The following is a 17,878-nucleotide window of genomic DNA, read 5'->3' on the forward strand; positions in this document are numbered from 1 at the left end:
TGACACACCACTCAACCCCAGTCATTCAACACTTATTTAAAGCTTACTATATAACCACGCACCTTCAGATCTCCCAGCGTGTCTGCTTTGTATTTGAACTCACAGTCTGTTTTTCTGTTATATTGCAAGTCTCACTATTTACTTTCTAACCAGTCTTCCTGCTTCTATTCTTAGTGAATTCATTCTCCATGCATGATCAAGAGCAGTATTTTTGAAACAATCACGTTACTCCTGTGCTTACAGTCTTCTAGTGGTTTCCCAGCATATGTAAAATAAAACCCATACTTCTATCAAGACTACCAAAGCCCAAAGGAAACATGGTCCATGGATATCTCTGACTTAATCCTGTAATACCAAGCTTACTGCTAATTTCCATGTGTTTTCTCTGCCATGAGTGCTTTTGTTCAGGCCTTTAATGGTTGGCTCTTTTTCATTTTATCAGCCAACCCTCAAAAAGGTCTTTTCATTCATAGCTTCTGATATACTAATAATCCACATCCTCTACCACTAACTGCCAGATTACCCTGCTTTGTTTTGCTTTGCACAGCAGTCACAACTGTTTACATTTATCTTGTTTGTTTCAGTGTCCTCTTTTCCCGTTCTCCTCCAAAGTGTAACTTCTGTTAGTGCTTGTACCATGTCTGACTTATCCTTTTCTCTATGCCTAATACCTTAGAATAGTGCCTGGTTTATATAGTAAGCTTTATTTTTTTTTTTTTAATTTTTTATTGTTATGTTAATCACCATACATTATATCATTAGTTTTAGATGTAGTGTTCCATGATTCATTGTTTGCATATAACACCCAGTGCTCCATGCAGTACGTGCCCTCTTTAATACCCATCACCGGGCTAATCCATCCTCCCACCCCCCTCCCCTCTAGAACCCTCAGTTTGTTTTTCAGAGTCCATCGTCTCTCATGGTTCGTCTCCCCTTCTGATTTCCCCCCCTTCATTCTTCCCCTCCTGCTATCTTCTTTTTTTTTTTCTTAACATATATTGCATTATTTGTTTCAGAGGTACAGATCTATGATTCAGCAGTCTTGCACAATTCACAGTGCTCACCATAGCACATATAGTAAGCTTTAAATAAGTAATTGTTGAGTAATTCAGTGGTGCGACTTTTATTTATTTTTTTTAAGATTTTATTTATTTATTTGTCAGAGAGAGAGACACAGCGAGAGAGGGAACACAAGCAGGGGGAGCGGGAGAGGGAGAAACAGGCTTCCCGCTGAGCAGGGAGCCCGATGCTGGGCTCGATCCCAGGACCCCGGGACCATGACCTGAGCCGAAGACAGACGCCTAACGACTGAGCCACCCAGGTGCCCTTCGGTGGTGCGACTTTTAAACAAACATGCATGATTATTTCATCATAGAAGTTTGATTACTGACTGCATTTTTTTCACTTCTTACTCCTATTGCCATTTCTTAAGAGGTTAAAATGCATGTACTCTGCTAATCTGAGTCTCTCCTATTCCTACAAAGAATTTGACCTAGTGCTTAAGGATGACCAAGTCCTCTGGATTTGTGTACATTTTAATTATTAGTTCATTTTTGCTACTTCATTCTAATTTGGGTTTCTTTTACATTCTCTGGGTTTCCTACACCATTCAGTTATGAAACAATTATGTAATTTTTTTAAGTGTTGTTTTTTTTTTTTTTTTTTTAAGTAATCTCTACACCTGACACAGGGCTCAAACTTATGACCCCGAGATAAAGAGTTGCATGCTTTTCTGACTAGGCCAGCCAGGCACCCCACACCTATTGTAACCTTTAAGTAATTGTGTTAAAAGTCATGTTGAGTTATGTAATTCCTATTATCTGAGTATGTGAGTAGTCTCTAAAGCAAATTTTTAGAAGTATACCTCATGCTGATTTAGAACTTCTGGTCTGAAGATGAGAGTGGGTATGATTTGGTGATACATATTCATATTCTTTTAGAAGCAGGTTATCCAGTGCAATATCAAGTAATAATACTCATGTTTCCAGAGCCCATTTACTTTCCCACAATTTCAGTTTATTTTTTAGGATGGTATACTAGAAGAACAATTACGAATGCATCTTCACTGTTGTTTGACACTTTGTGATTTCTGGGAGCCAAACATTGCAATAGTCACCATTCTATGGGAATATTATAGTAAGAACCTGGTAAGTAAATAGAATATGAATTTGTTCCAGGAATTTGAAGAATCTGTACATATGTGAGGAATGTTTTTATGGTTTAATTAAGAATAGTTATCTATAGAGCATTGACATAAGGGAATGAGCATTTGCGTCCCTTTTCTCTTAAGAGGGAGAGTAAGCAAAGTAGCCAAAATTGTACCAGAAAGATATTTTTTTAATCCTCATTTATTCATATTTTCTAACAATTACTGATTACTTGCAACACATTGAACAGTTAATACTATCCCGAATGAGACATAGTCTTGGCATTTGAGTTGCTTATCGGCTAGTGGGCAGATACACATACATTGTGGGGGGAAAAGTTACAGTACTGTGGAATGCCAAAGGACAGAGTATCTGACCCAGCGTATAGACTTGTGGAAGACTTTAAGACGTTGTAATTTTTTAACTGAGGAATGCATGGAGTTTACAAGTACAGAAGAAAAGAGCATTCAGGCAAAAGGAATATTATGAACAAATGTATGAACACATAAAAACATGACCTTTTCCTACCGTGTTAAATAAATAGTTCTGAATGATAGGTTTGAGATAACTGTGGAGAGAGACAGCAGATAGGGAAAGTAGGTAGACAAGGTAGTCAGTGGCTAGATTATGTGCATGTTGAGTTATGATTTATTCTGGAGACATAGGATACCAAGGACGTGACATTTTAGATATGTGTGTGAGAAGGTTTTTTTCTGAAAATGGTATAAATGAATTGGGTGCCAATTAGTAGTCCAATGTAAAAATACATGCTAATAATGTGGTGAGTAAAATAGGGTTTAGAAAGGAGAGGATAAGTTAGGAAAATAAAAATTTTAAAGGTAGATTTATAGGATTTAGTTACCTTTTATGTGTGGGGAGAGAAGATTTGGAATGTTTGGGTTTCTGGGTAAATAGTGAACCCCTCAGTCAAGATAGAAAATGGAAATGGGAGATTTACAAGTAAATTACTAGTTTATACATAATGGAGCTTATGAAAAATGAGAAAAATACTTTTCTTTGAAGCATAATTTCAGGCTGATTGGAGAAATGACCCATTCTAGTTCTGAGGTAACATGTATAATATGAGTCTCTAGTGTCTTGTTGTATTTGAAAGCAGGGAATATCAAAGTAAGATGGAGTCCTGTCAAAATGACACAGGAGCCAAATTGAAGGAGCTCCTGTTGCCCTGATGCTGGGTAGATTTTGAGCATAAGAAAGAATAATGACTGCTGTGGATTAAAACTTACAAAATACATTTAAATCCTTAAGTGTATGATGCCTTTAGAAAAGTTACTATTCTGAAAAAAAAAAAACCCTCATTATTCTGGAAAAAAAACCCTCATCATTCTGAAAACTGTAAATAAGGGAAAATATAAACTATATTTTAGAGTAACCAAATTTCTAAGGAGCTAATTGAGAAGTAATGATAGAATTAGAAAATTACTATTTGTACACCTGATGAAGTAAGGTATCTGGGCAGTGATCATCAGTGGCTGCTAAAACTGTTTAGTGAAAGTCTGGTGGGGATCACTCAAATGAATAGATCAGGTTGGCAACACACCCAATCTTAACATTACAAAAGGAATGACACAACTTATGTCTCTCTTTCCTAAATTACAATAGGAAGTGCCCAGTACCATCAATGGAAGATTCTTATCAGAAAACTCCACTTGCATGAATCTGATCAGTCCTCTAGATACAGCTGCCAATTTACAGAAAAGAGAGGGGATAAAAAAATACATTACATGACACTAGGGAGATATAAGCAGCTAAATCCAGATTGGAGAAAATTCTACACAATAAATGACCTGATATAAAAATAAATGGTATGACATAAACGCTGGGAAACTTCAAGAATAGAAGAGATTAAAGAATTCTTATTTACTCAGACTTAATACTTCTTTTATTTATTTATTTATTTATTTATTTATTTATTTGCTTTTAGAATAGTTCTTTCAGCATCTCTTGGCTTCCTTTGAAAGGCCTTACATATATCATTAAGTCACCCTTGTCAATGCTAGAAATGGTGAAGACCTGCTGTTGTGATAAACAAGATAATGACCTTTATAAATCCAGCAGTAGTTACACCATTTTCCTTTGCATTTTGGCAAAAGTTGTTAAGAAAGCAATGAAGAACAATGGCCCTCATCCTTGGAAACAAATCAAAGGAAGGTAGGTGCCATATCTTTCTTTGTCATGAATGTTCACTGTAGAGAAGCATTACTTACTGTTTGTATTTTTTTAGTTAACTTGTGCTTGGAAGTCTTTGTGGTTTATACATTTAAAATATATCCCTTAGTGTATACAGGACAACAAAACATGTAGCCTTTTGATCCTGCCAATTTGTAACAGGAACAAGTTTAATATCTATAACTTGTAGAGGATTTTAGTTTATCTCATCTGTCCTGAAGATTGAAATTCCATATATTAAAGTCAGGGCTATTAGAGAATGTTTTTCTTGCCAAAATTAATTGTAATGTTATTATATAAATTCAATGCATAAAGTGTATTCAAAGTTATAGAAATAGAAAACATCTCCAAATCATACATTGGCAGGTAATGGAGTCAACCCATAAAACTTGGTGTTCTTTGAGTCTAGTAGTCGCATAGTCCCTGCTCCCTTGAATGAAAACTAACCAGAGGATAATAGGACGAAATAACTTGATTGTTCTCATTTGGGGAATATGCCCAGTTTTCATTTCTGGCATAGTAAAATAAACTTTTGGTCACATTCATCTGTTCTCTTTTTTTTTTTTTTCCAGAGTTTTGCTTGTTATGTGGGTATGAGTTTTGTCTTCCCTTGTTCTACTTCATTAGCCCTTTTTCTAGCCCTCTTTGTACCACTTGCTTATGTGATGGGAGCTCTTGCATCAGAGTAAGAATACCTTCATATTCTATGTAGGGACTTCTCAGGAATCACTAAATGAAGTTCCTATTTGATTCCCATATACTGCTTGCAAGGTTATAGTAATAACAGTAGGACTGTTTTTAGAGTATACTTTTTTTTAATGGTAGCTTCTTTGTTAAACCTCCAAAAATTATGCAGCTCAAACAGTTTTTTCTTTGGTCCCGTTTGCCAGTTTGTTTTTGAATCTTAAATCATTTTGTGGAAGACCTGATACTCAGAACTTTATCTAAAACAAATCACTGGAATGTATTCAGTAACAATTCTATTTATTCCAATTCTGATTCCTTAATTGGTGAGAGAAAAGTACGTCAACTGTTAAATTATATTAACACAAGAGACTTTTAAGTGGTTAGTCTTGGACATTTAAACACTAACCGTTTTTCTTTATGAGTAGGTAAAAATAATTTTTTCCAGCATTTTGAATTGTCTTAGGTATAATTATAGCAAGAGCAGATCTTTGTGAGGGGTAGAGGAAGAAAGAGTTTAAGGAAAATTGTATAAAATTGTCCTGTTAAGATTTCTTTAAAGCACATCAAATTGTACTGAAGGGAGTATATATTCTTTATTTGTCAATAAAAATTAAAAAAGGTGATTAAGAGTTCTAAAATAATAGGATAAGCCACATAATGTATGAAAAGAACATTTCTGATGTCCTTTGGGGAAGACCACTCAATCCTTTTATTTAATCATAGGTGGTTGCTACATCACTGAGAAATTTGAAGGTATGGGCATTCTGTGAGTCTGTTTTCAAAGTAGAAAAAGTGACATGGCAGCATCATAAGAAAAATTAGCTAAACTTAAAGTAATGAAACTGTCATGAGTATTGAGTGAAATGTTATTCTAAAAGATTGATATTTGTGAATGAAAATTTTATACAAGTAATTTTTTTATGTTTTGCAGGATATATTCTAAATTCCATCAAAAAAGAATGGAAGAACTCACAGAAGTTGGTCTTCAGAACTTCTTCAACCTTTTTCTACTGTTAGCAGCTGTCGCAGAGGTGGAAGATGTAGCAAGTCATGTTTTAGACCTCCTAAATTTCCTCAAGCCTTCCTTGGTAACATCTTCCATCATTTGGAAGGGTCAAGTGGCCTTCCTCTTGATGTATACCCAGAAAAATCTGGACATTGGTGTTCTGGCTGAGAAATGTTCAGGTGCTTTCCGAGAGAAAGCAAAGGAATTCTTGGTATCCAAGAATGATGAAATGGGACAAAGACAGACTCTCTGGACACTTCTTTCCATCTATATTGATGGTGTTCAAGAAGTGTTTGAGACTAGCCATTGCTTGTATCCTTCACATGAAAAACTGCTTAATGATGGATTTAGTATGCTTCTGCGAGCTTGTCAAGAATCTGAACTTAGGACAGTACTGAGCTTTCTACAAGCTGTTCTGGCCAGAATCAGGTATGTTTTCCAATAATATACTAATTCATTGATTTATTTTATGTCATCACCTATGTTGATTCTATATTAAAGTTTTCCTTTTGACGTACTCATGAAATCCAAATGAAGAGAGAGGAGTTGGTTTTACTGCTACAATGGCATAAATCAGTACTTTTCAAACTATTCTTTCCAACAGTAGTTCTTTAAAAAGAAAGCTCATGTGCAAACACATAAAACTAAATGCAGAGCACCTCTGGTGCAGTCCCAGGACAATGCCTCTTCACCCCGCCTTCCCTTCCTACCTCTCCTAAAACAGTATGATTATCCAGAGGAATGTTTCAGATATTCTAAAGCAAGACCATGAGCTCAAATCTGTGGTGGCTTTTACTGAAACACATGCATTTTGTGCCCTTAAGGAGATTTTGACCACACTACCATTTTTAAAAAAGTAAGTTTCTTTAAATTATTTTGCTGCAGAGTTGTAGCCTCAACTGCCTGAAATACTTCCAGCTGAAACAACGTATTCTGAGAGAAAAATAAGATTGTTCTATTTATAATACCAATCACCCATATAAAACTTAATGTTTTTAGATCCATTTAATTATGCAAATGTGCAGATGTACTCAGACCCAAGTAATAAGGGATAAGAATAGTGGTTATGATATTCATGGTTTTAAGGCCCTTTCACGTAAGTTTTATCTTTGAAGTACATGTTCTTAAGAAGTTAGATACTACCACTCAGTGTAGTTAGTCACTTTCACTGTAAAGCTGTGTAAAAGTTATGTGTGGAAATAGGATTTTTTTGAAACCACGTCTAAAGTTAATGAAGAGACTGCTTCCCTCTTCCTAATACCACTTTACAAAAAAGTAGTATCTGGTTATCAAAGGTAGTAAGCTTGACAAATTTTTCAAATTTGGGGAATTTATCCATTACTAATTTTAATTATTACTAGTTTACTTAATTTGCTTTATGTTGGGCTATGCATTCATACTGATTAATCTGTAGGTTTTTGCTCCTCATTAGATATTGTGTCATTTTTAATATTCGCCTGCTCCCCATCAGTTTAAGTTCTAAAGATTTAGCCAAAAAAATAAATAAAACAAAATAAAATAAAAAATAAAGGTTTAGCCAAAATTCTTGATCAGATAATCATCCCTTTATCCCCCAGTGTGAGCTATATAAAAGCAAGAATTTTAAAGATCTCAAATTTTGGGGTAGATGGATAGATAGATAAGTAAATGAATAACCAACATCATTAGAAGATACTTCTACAAATTCTGGATCTTCTCTGTGAACCACATTTGTTTTTGGTCTAGTAGAGTTTATTAGCAGATATTATACTTTCCCAAGTGCTAAATCCATTTCATTTTTAAGTAAATGATAATAGTATTTCTCCATGTTTCTTGGGCAAAATTAGAAATTTCCATATTCTGGGACCATTTTTTGTTTATTTATATTTATCTGAATATACAAAACAAGAAGGAAGGAGGGACCTAGTCTAAACAATGCTGGTAATAAGGAGCTACAGCCCCCAAGATTTATGGGCAAGGGGGTAGAAAATGATGAAGCCGGGATTGTGGGCATTGTGGGAAGAGTTAGTCATGGAAACAAAGTGGCAGAAACCATATATTTTTCTGCCTATTCCATTGAAAATGCACATTTCCTTTCAAACACCTTAATGATCTTATTGCTTCTTACCTAGAGTTTTGTTTTATTTAATTGCAAGTGCTATATATTTTCATGGTTAAAAATTACAAATAAGGTATAAGGTGATAAGTAAAAGTTCCTTTCCCCACCTTTACTCCTTTATTCTCTAGTTCAGTGGTTCTCAACTAGGGATGAGTTTCTCTCCCAGGGGACATTTGGCAGTGTATGGAGAAGTTTTTGATTCTAACAACGTGGTCAGGGAGTGCTACTGGCGTCTACTGCTAAACATCTTACAATGTACAGGACAGCCTGCACACAAAGAACTATCTGGTCCAATCTCTTTGGTGCTGAGGTTGAAAACATTGCTTTAGGGGTGCCGGGGTGGCTCATTCAGTTAAGGATCTGGCTCACAATTTTGGCTCAGGTCATTATCTCATGGGTCCTAGGACCAAGCCCCAGTCCCGATCAGTGCGCAGCAGAGAGTCTGAGAGTCTCTCTCTCCCTCTCTCTCTCTGCCCCTCCCCCCACGCGTGTGCACCTGTGTGTGAACACTTTCTCTCTCTTTCCCTGTCTCTCTCAAAAATAAATAAATAAATCTTTAAAAAGAAAAACATTGCTTTAGTTTTAGTCCACAGAAGTGCAATGGTTTCTCATAGAATCTTCCAGATTTTTTTCTCATATATAGGCTGAAAACAACAAAATAGATGATTTTTGTTCTGCAATTTCTTTTTTTCACTTAATATTTCCTAGGCAGCTTTCCATGTTAATATATGGAAACTTATCTAATTCCTTTTAATGGCTACTTAGCATTTCATTATATGGTTTTACCAAACTTTATTTAACCAATACCCTAATAATGGGAATTTATATTGTTTACCATTTTATGTTATTGTAAACACAGTTTTACTTAATATCTTCATATGTGCCTTCTCTGTGTGCTTTAGAAGTGTATCTTTAATTTCTAAAAATGAGTTGGTGTATGTGCATTTAAATATGGATAGATATTACCAGATTTCCTACCAAAAAAAATTTTTGTGCCAGTTTTTACTCTCCCTAATAGTATATGAGAAAGCCTCCTTTCTCATGTTTAGATTAGTGTATGGAGTATATTTAGAAAATATACATTCTCGGGTAAGAAATTAAATGCAGAAATTTGTTAAAAATGCCCATGGAAACATGGTAATAGGAGAATGGGACTTATTTTGAAAGTTGGAGAGGCTTTAAAAATGGAAATAAAAGTAATAAAGTAAGAATTTTTTTTTCCTATTCATTTACTAACTTCTTTTTATCCTTAAGCTCCTACCTAAAACTGTTCTGGTCATTCTTCAAAAATGGTAACTAGAAACACAAGAATAACTCTTGTATTCTTAAAAGACTTAGAGTTTACTAATACTGTCTCATTTACTTCTTTGCCTACCTTGTCATACCTGTTCAGAGATGAAGAACTGGAAACATGGAGACTTTTTATGACTTACTAATGTAAGTTTCAGTATCACCACTCAGGCTCTAACCAACCAGAGCTACCTTCTTACGCTATTTTTGAAATAGTTTACAAATAACTAAACAGAAACTAACCATACCACTATATTTTGTATAAATCAACAGGCAATTAAATGAATGACTTCCGCAAACTGTTTGTTAACCTGAAAGTGTTACCCCTATTCATATACTTCTGTGTGCTTTTACCCTTTATTTTTGCTACAAAAAACAAAGGGTAGTTGCTTTCTGATTACTTTGTTATTTATTTTACAAGTTAACATTTTTTTTAGTAAGTCATCAGTTGGAAAAAATGAATCACAAAGAGGTGTGAAGACAAGTCATGTTTTATTTACAGTTATTTATCTTTGATTTATTATCAGCATTATTTCAACCATCTAAATTTCACTTGTAATAAAAATAAATTTTTGTTCTTTAAATTCAATTTAGTAAAAGTCCTTCAGCATTAAAGCCAAAGCTATTTCAAAATGTTGGAAAAATTCTGCTTGCAACTATCTTGTAAATCATAACACATCTCTGTTAATCATGGGCATCACTAATCAGAAGTACAGAGGTAGGAATCAAGAGGGCATATTAAGATTATCGATTATATAAGGTAAAAGCAAGTTTACATTTATATTGGAAATTTCTTTTAACTAGATTTCATATGGGTTTGTAGTTTGCTGTCATCTGGAGCAGGGGCAAGGAGTGTGTTATTGATCTGTAGGACTAAGCTATGGGGGAGAAAAGGACACAGATGTTTGTGTTGATAACATTTAATTCCTTGCACAAATGGTTAGTTTTAGTTTTGTTTTATACTGCTCAACTATGATTAAAAACAGTTGGTATAAGTGAATGTCTAATCACATATCATTTCTGTTGCCATAATTATAGAGCATTTTTTTTTTAAGATTTTATTTATTTATTAGAGAGAGAGAGAAAGCACAAGCAGGGGGAGCAGCAGGCTTCCTGCTGAGCAAGGAGACCGATTCGGGACTCAATCCCAGGACCCTAGGATCATGACCTGAGCCGAAGGCAGACATTTAACCGACTGAGCCACCCAGGCATCCCTTACAGAGCATTTTTAACAGAAGTATGAGGTCAGTGTGTGAATCAGAATGGTGCAGTAGTGTGGGGGGGTCTTCATTAATGCTGTCCTCATGTAGGCACTACCATCTCTTAAATTTCTGAAGCTTGCATAGTAATTTGCACACAGTTTTTCAATGAGACTGATTATAATATATAATAAGAGGGACTGAGACTTGGACGGTTTTGTTTTATTTCATCAGTCTTGGGGCTTCCAAGGCAGATACTATCAAGACAGATGGGCTGTTAGTTTGGGATCTTTTGGGGGAGAACCCCAGAGATCATTCAGGATTATTACCTTAAAAAGAAAGAAAGAAGGAAGGAAAGCAGAGAGGGGAAACACAAGAAAAAGTCCTCTCGATATTTGATCATAGAGATGTGTTCCTAATTTCTTAACCCCAAATCTGGAACTTCTTTGAGGATCTTTTCATAGGAGCCTCTTAGGTATGCTATAATATTAGTATTACTTTTAATATTATTAAAAAGTTCAAAAACATTTTGGATAGTTGATAAAGACTAAAGAATAGGCTTCCTCCCCCCCAACCCCCCTTTTAAGAACAAAGCTAAATTCTTTGAATTTTGGTTTAGATAAGGAAGATGGGTTACATAGATTGATGATATTTATTCCTGGCTGCATCCCTGACAAGAAAAAGAATGAAATACTTTACCTTAGCAATCTCTTATGTGTTCAAATTCAGGTGGGAATAAGGTACCAGTCCTTGCATAAATGTGTGAGTGTGTCTGTTGAACTGGGTAATAGTTTTATAACTGTATGACAGAGAAATTATAGGTAGGAAGGAACTAAGATCACTGATTAAAGGGAGAAGCAGCTCCCCCTAGGCTGTTAAGAAATAATAACTTCATATGCCACTTTCTGCTAACTAGAGCTAATGGCCCACCAGAGCATTCTTTATTGCTGATTAAGTAGCATTATGAAAATACTGACTTGGTTATGTTAACTAAATGCCTCCATGTTTAAAACTTCGAATGTCAAACAGTTTTAGCAGTCATCTTTAACATTTCACATTACCTTTCTGGAATCACATTTCTAGTTCTCACTTGCTGTTATTGGAGGTTAATATAAAAATGGCAGCTTTCATTTGTGGAGTTAGGTGTAGCCAAAAGCTTTTCTTTAATTATATCCATGCATGCTGCTATAGTTAAGGGTCTGTCAGCATTTCCATTATAAACCTCCATTTTCAGGGTTTTATAACACAGCTATGAAAATTAGCTCTGGGCAAAAACTTGACATACAAGGCCTCATGAGATTCTCCCTCCTCCCATCCCCCTTTTTCATTTTTACTGAAGTAAGGGTGAGTGATTTCAAAATGCCTTTTGGCATCTGCAAATATCATTTGGAGTTTAAAAAGAAACAATAAATTTTCAGGCTTTGTACCTGTTTGTTCTACCACTTAAGGGAGGTTGTGGACTTATGAATTTAAGCCAAATGGATATTGATCAACTGACGTCCTATTTTGTATTAAACAAGAGCCTGGTTTCAAAAGGAGTCTAAAAGGCAGTTGAAAACTTGCCTAAAATGTTAAATATTGAGACTATGAAATAATTCAGAAGGAATGATTGGCTTCTTTTTGATATCCTGTGTGCTGAAGTAGAACTCCTTAAAAGATTAAGACTCCTTTTTCCTGGCTTCAAAATACATTTTGAAAATACACGTATTTTTAAATTCCTTTTCTTTTCCAATGAGCCTAGATGTTCATCCATTTATTATATATCAGTTTTGACATTTGGGTTGGGGGGGTGTGTGTGTGCATGCACATGCATGGAACTGTGTTTATTATTCCCCTCAAATATTCTTCTTGCTGAATAGTTCTAGTTATTTTAACTTTTATTAGTGTAGTTATCATTTATACTAAACAAAATTTTTTTTAAATCTTCAGTGAGAGAATTGAGGGTTTTCTAGATAGAGAAGGGGGTAGTATGAGAGGAAATGTTCTCATGAGGGATGGCTGTAGGCCAAAAACTTTACATGGTTTTTCAGGAAAAATAGAAAGGATGCTTTTGATAGCATGCAGGCCTTTTCTTCCTTTTGTGATTGGGTGTTCTGTTAGTATGAATAGGTTACAACTTGTATATATGATTTGATGCGATTTGATTTGATGCAAATTTTTGGCAGTGTTCTAATAATTTGGGAGAGGGAGCACATGAGTATGTTTCATGGCAAACTGTATTTCCAGTTTTTATTTGAGAAATCAAATAGTTATATTGCTCACTAAAAGTGATCTATCGGGACTTCTGGGTGGCTCAGTCGTTGAGCGTCTGCCTTCGGCTCAAGTCATGATCCCAGGGTCCTGGGATCGACCCCACATGGGGCTCTCTGCTCAGCGGAAAGCCTGCTTCTCTCTCTCCCACTCCCCCTGCTCGTGCTCCCTCTCTCGCTGTGTCTCTGTCAAATAAATAAAAAATAAAATCTTAAAAAAAATAAATAAAATAAAAGTGATCCATCTACCAGTTTTGGTTGCTTCAGAGACAGCATAAGCACCTCTAAGGGAAAGTAGTGTAAATCTTAGTATTTTGAGAATATATAAAATGTTAAAGATTTTTTTGTTATTAAATATTTTATTTCTCTTTCAACTGAGATTTTACGTGTATACTATGAATTATTATTTTGATCTTATTTACTATTTACTAGGCTTGAATTTTGCAAAACATATATGTTTACTAGAGCCTTTCCATATTAGATATTTTATAAGTTCATTCAGTTATATAAACTACACACTTTATTAACTTGGAAATGTTTGTGCACTTTTTTTGTATTTTTCTAAAAACAGAGGTTATCTACCTAATTTTTCATATATAGGAATTAATATTTGGGTCATTTAGTTTCCAACTAGTTCTATTACATACACATGAATTCTCCTTACATAAGTATAAAATAATTTTGAAATATTTTAAGGGAAAACTTACGTGTCCAAATCTCAGCTTTATTGGTAGAATGAGGGTAATAGCACATACTTTACTAGGTTTTTTTGAGGATTAAATGCAATAATTATATAAAGTTGTTGGCATAGTGGCTGGCATATCATTAAGTGTTCAATAAATATTAGAAGTTGCTATTATTGTCATTACTATTATTTTCAAAAGAACCCATAATCATTTCTTTGTGCTATACTTTAAGCCTGACAACCTCAGTAGGTGTGTGTGTGTGTGTACACTTATCTTGGATAGTACTTAACTCATTCCTAACATTGTACCTTTAACATAGTGGCCGTTCAGTAAATGCTTTTGGATGTGTGAATGAATCAGATCATTTTAAAAACAAAGTCCAGATTATAGGGAACACAAACATTGCCTCACATTCTAGAGCTGTTGGAAATTGTGATCCTATAAATCTGAGATGCTAAGGATCTGCTGTAGAAAAAAAAGTAATTTTTTAAGATAGAAATGTAATATATAAGTATGTCTTTCTTTTCTCTATGTATCCAGTTGATTGAATTTTTTTAATGTTTTCTTTAGATGATCTCTTTTATATCATTCCTTCTTTATTCTCACTACCATTTCCTCCATTTTTAGACCATTATTAATGTTTGCCTACTCTCCCTGCCTCTGGTGCCTTCCCTCTTCAGACCATCTTTTTTTTTTAAACAACTTTATTGAGATATATTACTTATCATATAATTCACTTATTGGCCAGCTTTATTAAGATATAATTCGCATACCATACAATTAATGGTTTTAGGGGCACCTGGGTGGCTCAGTCATTGGGCGTCTACCTTCAGCTCGGGTCATGATCTCAGGGTCCTGGGATCGAGCCCCGCATCGGGCTCTCTGCTCAGCGGGAAGCCTGCTTCTCCCTCTCCCACTCTCCCTGCTTGTGTTCCCTCTCTCCCTGTGTGTCTCTCTGTCGAATAAATAAATAAAATCTTTTAAAAAAATGTTAATGGTTTTAGTATATTCATAGAGTTGTACAGTCATTAGCACAGTTTTAGAACAACTTGTCACCTCAAAAGGAAGCACTATTCCCAGTAGCAGTAACTCTCCATTTTCCCCTACCCAACCCCCATCCCTAGCAACCATTAATCTACTGTATGTCTCTATAGATTTGCTTATTCTGGACCTTTCATATAAATGGAACCATCCAACACATAATCTTTGTGGCTAGTTTCTTTCACTTAGAATAATGATTTTAAGGTATATCCATACTGTCACATGTATCAGTACCTTATTCCCTTTTATTGCCAAATAATCCATTGTATCCACATTTATTTATCCATTCATCTGTTGATGGACATTGGGTTGTTTCCACTTTTTGGTTTTTATGGATAATGTTGCTATGAATACTCATATACAAGTTTTTGTGTGGGCATGTTTTTATTTCTCTTGAGTGTATAAACTTAGGAGTAAAATTACTGGGTAATATGGTAACTCATTTGAGGAAATACTGAACTGTTTTCCAGTGTACCATTTTACATTACCTCCTATAGGGTTTAAGGATTGAAATTTCTCCACATCTGCACCAACACTTGTTGCAAAGTGTCTTTCTGATCAAAGTGATCTTAGTGGATGTGAGGTAGTATCTCATTGTGGTTTTGATTTGCGTTTCTGGTGGCTAATGATGTTGATTATGTATTTTTCATGTGCCTATTGACTAGTATGTCTTCTTTGGAGAAATATCTATTTGGATCCTCTGCCCATTTTTAAATTAGGTTGTCTTTTTGTTAGTGAACTGTAAAGAATTCTTTATATGTTCTAGATACAAGCCCTTCATCAGATATATGGCTTGCAGATATTTTCTCTCATTCTTGATGTTGTCCTTTGCAGCATATTTTTTTTTATTTTAATTAAGTCGTATTTATTTTTTGTCTTTATGTTGCTTGTGCTCATCTCCTATTCTCTTCCACATTTATCTTCTCAGAGAACAAGTCTACTTACATCATTCTGTGTTTTAACACCGTTAGTGACATCCTGATGAACACAGAACACTTCACATTCCTTATCATGGACTTCAAAGTCTTCCACAGGCTGGCTTTCTTGTGTTTGCAGCTTTTTCCTGTGATTCCCTTTTACTTCATTCAGATGGAACTACTAATTCTGAAGAAATCTCCCAATCTTGCTTACTTTTGTTTATATTTTCCTGTCAGAACCGGTTGAGGGTTCAGGCCAGAACATGGTAGGACAGCAGAGCCATATCTCAGGACTGAATAAGCTGAAGTGAGGTGATAAACAACAATAAGGAAAGGGTTAAATCCAGGGAATGAAAGGAATTGTCAAGGTCAGAAGTCAGAAATGGTTGGTGCTGGTCACAGTATGCATTGAGGTGGAGTAGCAGAGTACAGGAAAAGAAAAACAAATGATTTATTTAGAGGGATTTGGGGGAGGGGAAACATGGTTTCAGAAGTTATTAGTAAGTGGATCAGAACTACAAATGGAATCAGAAAGCATCATTCATGAGCATCATAGATGGGAGAAGCCAAAGTCCAGGCAGTAGAAGATAGTTCTGCAACAACAAGTTGTACTTTTCTGCTGCTTTTTAAAAAAAATATTTATTTAAGTGATCTTCTACACCCAGTGTGGGGTTTGAATTCATGACCGTATGATCAAGAGTCGTATGCTCTACCAACTGAGACAGCCAGGTTCCCCTGTGCTTTTCTGCTTCTTAAGGAAGCCCTAGTAGCGTCTGAGAGTTGCTGCTGTTGTTGCAGCACAGTGTAAAAAGCAGGGGTTTTAGAGTCAGTAAACCTGAGTTCAAATCACCCCTCCTCCACTTACCACTGTGCAAACTTAGGAAATTTTAGGAAGTTACTTAACCTTTTGTAAACTTCAGCTGCATCTTTGCAAAATAATACATTATAGGATTTCTGTGAATATTTGCTTAGATCTCTGCTGTCCATACACACTAACTTTATGTGACAATTTAAGTCAATGAATATAATATGAAAAATTCAGCTCCTCCATCACACTAGGAGGTCTGTAGCCACTGAGGACTATACATAGCGGCTACTATAGTGGACAGCACTGACTTCGATGCTGCACCTGTTCAGAACATGGGCCATAATAATCTCTCAGTACATGTTTGTTTTCTTTATTTACCTTTTCTTTTTGTGTGAATGGTATTATCTTTTCCAGCAAGCTTCTCTTGAAATGTATGCTTGTCCACGTGTCCCTAATCTTGAATAATTTCTCTCCCCTTTGAACTTAACATGTTATCTCTAATATCCTTTAGTGCTTTCTACCTTGTGCTGTAATAATTTTTAACAGAGGGTATATACTCATTAAACAGATTATTCAAGAAATCCAACTAATGTTTATGGGTGCCCGCTATGGTAGCAGACATTATTACAGGCACTTGGGGTACATCAGTAAATGACTTAAATGCACATGTATGGCAGCATGTACTCATGTATTTATTACATGAAAGACTGGGAGAATAGAGAGAACGGTACTTGGGTAAGTGTTTATGGAAGCCATCACCTTTTTTTTTTCATGTTTTACTATTATAGTCATTCAGCATTATTTGATAATGATTTATACTTGTCCCCAGTTTTTACTTGCTTATCTAACAATTCTTGCCAGTATCCACTTGAAAGTAGACAGCGGTAATTGTGCAGCCAGGCTATGGATGTAATGCATAGTCTGTATTTCACCTCCATTTTTATTGCTCCCTAACCACCAGTGGGCAGAAGGGACCTCCAGGAGGATGTCAAGAGTCCATTCTTCTCAGTTAATTGAAAGCGTTTTAGTCTTATTGAAAAATAAAATTTGTGTCTACAGTAGCTAAAATTTTTGGACCACTTTTATTATTTTGCCAATTCAATAGTTATCACCAAACTGTTCTCCCCCTGAAATATGGAAACAGGTGGTATAAGTGGGCCTTTGAGGTTTACCTCGCTTTTGAAAATTCTGAGAACTTTCCATTGAGTCTAGGCCCACAGGAACACTTTGAATCTAAAAGTAGATATTATCTGTATTTGGATTCAGTCAGAAGAAAGGCATTTGGAAGAGGAAACTGAAATAATGGAGTGAGGAAATAATCAAGAAAATAATTTAAGACAATTCCTCAGGATGGAAGATTCCTGGCTGAAAGGGCCTATTGAGTGACCCCAGCACAACATAAAAAAAATGCTCATAGCAAAGCACATCTGTATGAAATTCAGAATGCTGGGTGCAAAGAAAAGATCCCAAAGTTTCCGTGACTTCTTAGTCTTACCCACCTTTCTTAGTCTTCTATTTTTTGTATTTGCTGTGTCTTGTAATCTCCAGTTATAGTCTAGG

At 35.3% G+C, this 17,878-nt stretch overlaps 1 protein-coding gene across 3 annotated transcripts in view; it reads left to right on the forward strand.

The window, feature by feature from the left end:
- Nucleotides 1–17,878, forward strand: part of MMS22L (MMS22 like, DNA repair protein) — a 130,974-nt gene that overhangs the window by 40,142 nt on the left and 72,954 nt on the right. For all 3 annotated transcript variants that reach the window (XM_032408198.1, XM_032408197.1, XM_032408199.1), the window contains 3 exons: nt 2,028–2,147; nt 4,093–4,319; nt 5,956–6,459. In XM_032408198.1, the coding sequence (XP_032264089.1) occupies nt 2,028–2,147; nt 4,093–4,319; nt 5,956–6,459 (851 nt within the window). The remainder of the gene's footprint in view (nt 1–2,027; nt 2,148–4,092; nt 4,320–5,955; nt 6,460–17,878) is intronic.

Source organism: Phoca vitulina, unplaced genomic scaffold (genome assembly GCF_004348235.1).
Source record: "Phoca vitulina isolate PV1807 unplaced genomic scaffold, GSC_HSeal_1.0 scaffold9, whole genome shotgun sequence".
Taxonomy (NCBI): Eukaryota; Metazoa; Chordata; class Mammalia; order Carnivora; family Phocidae; genus Phoca; species Phoca vitulina.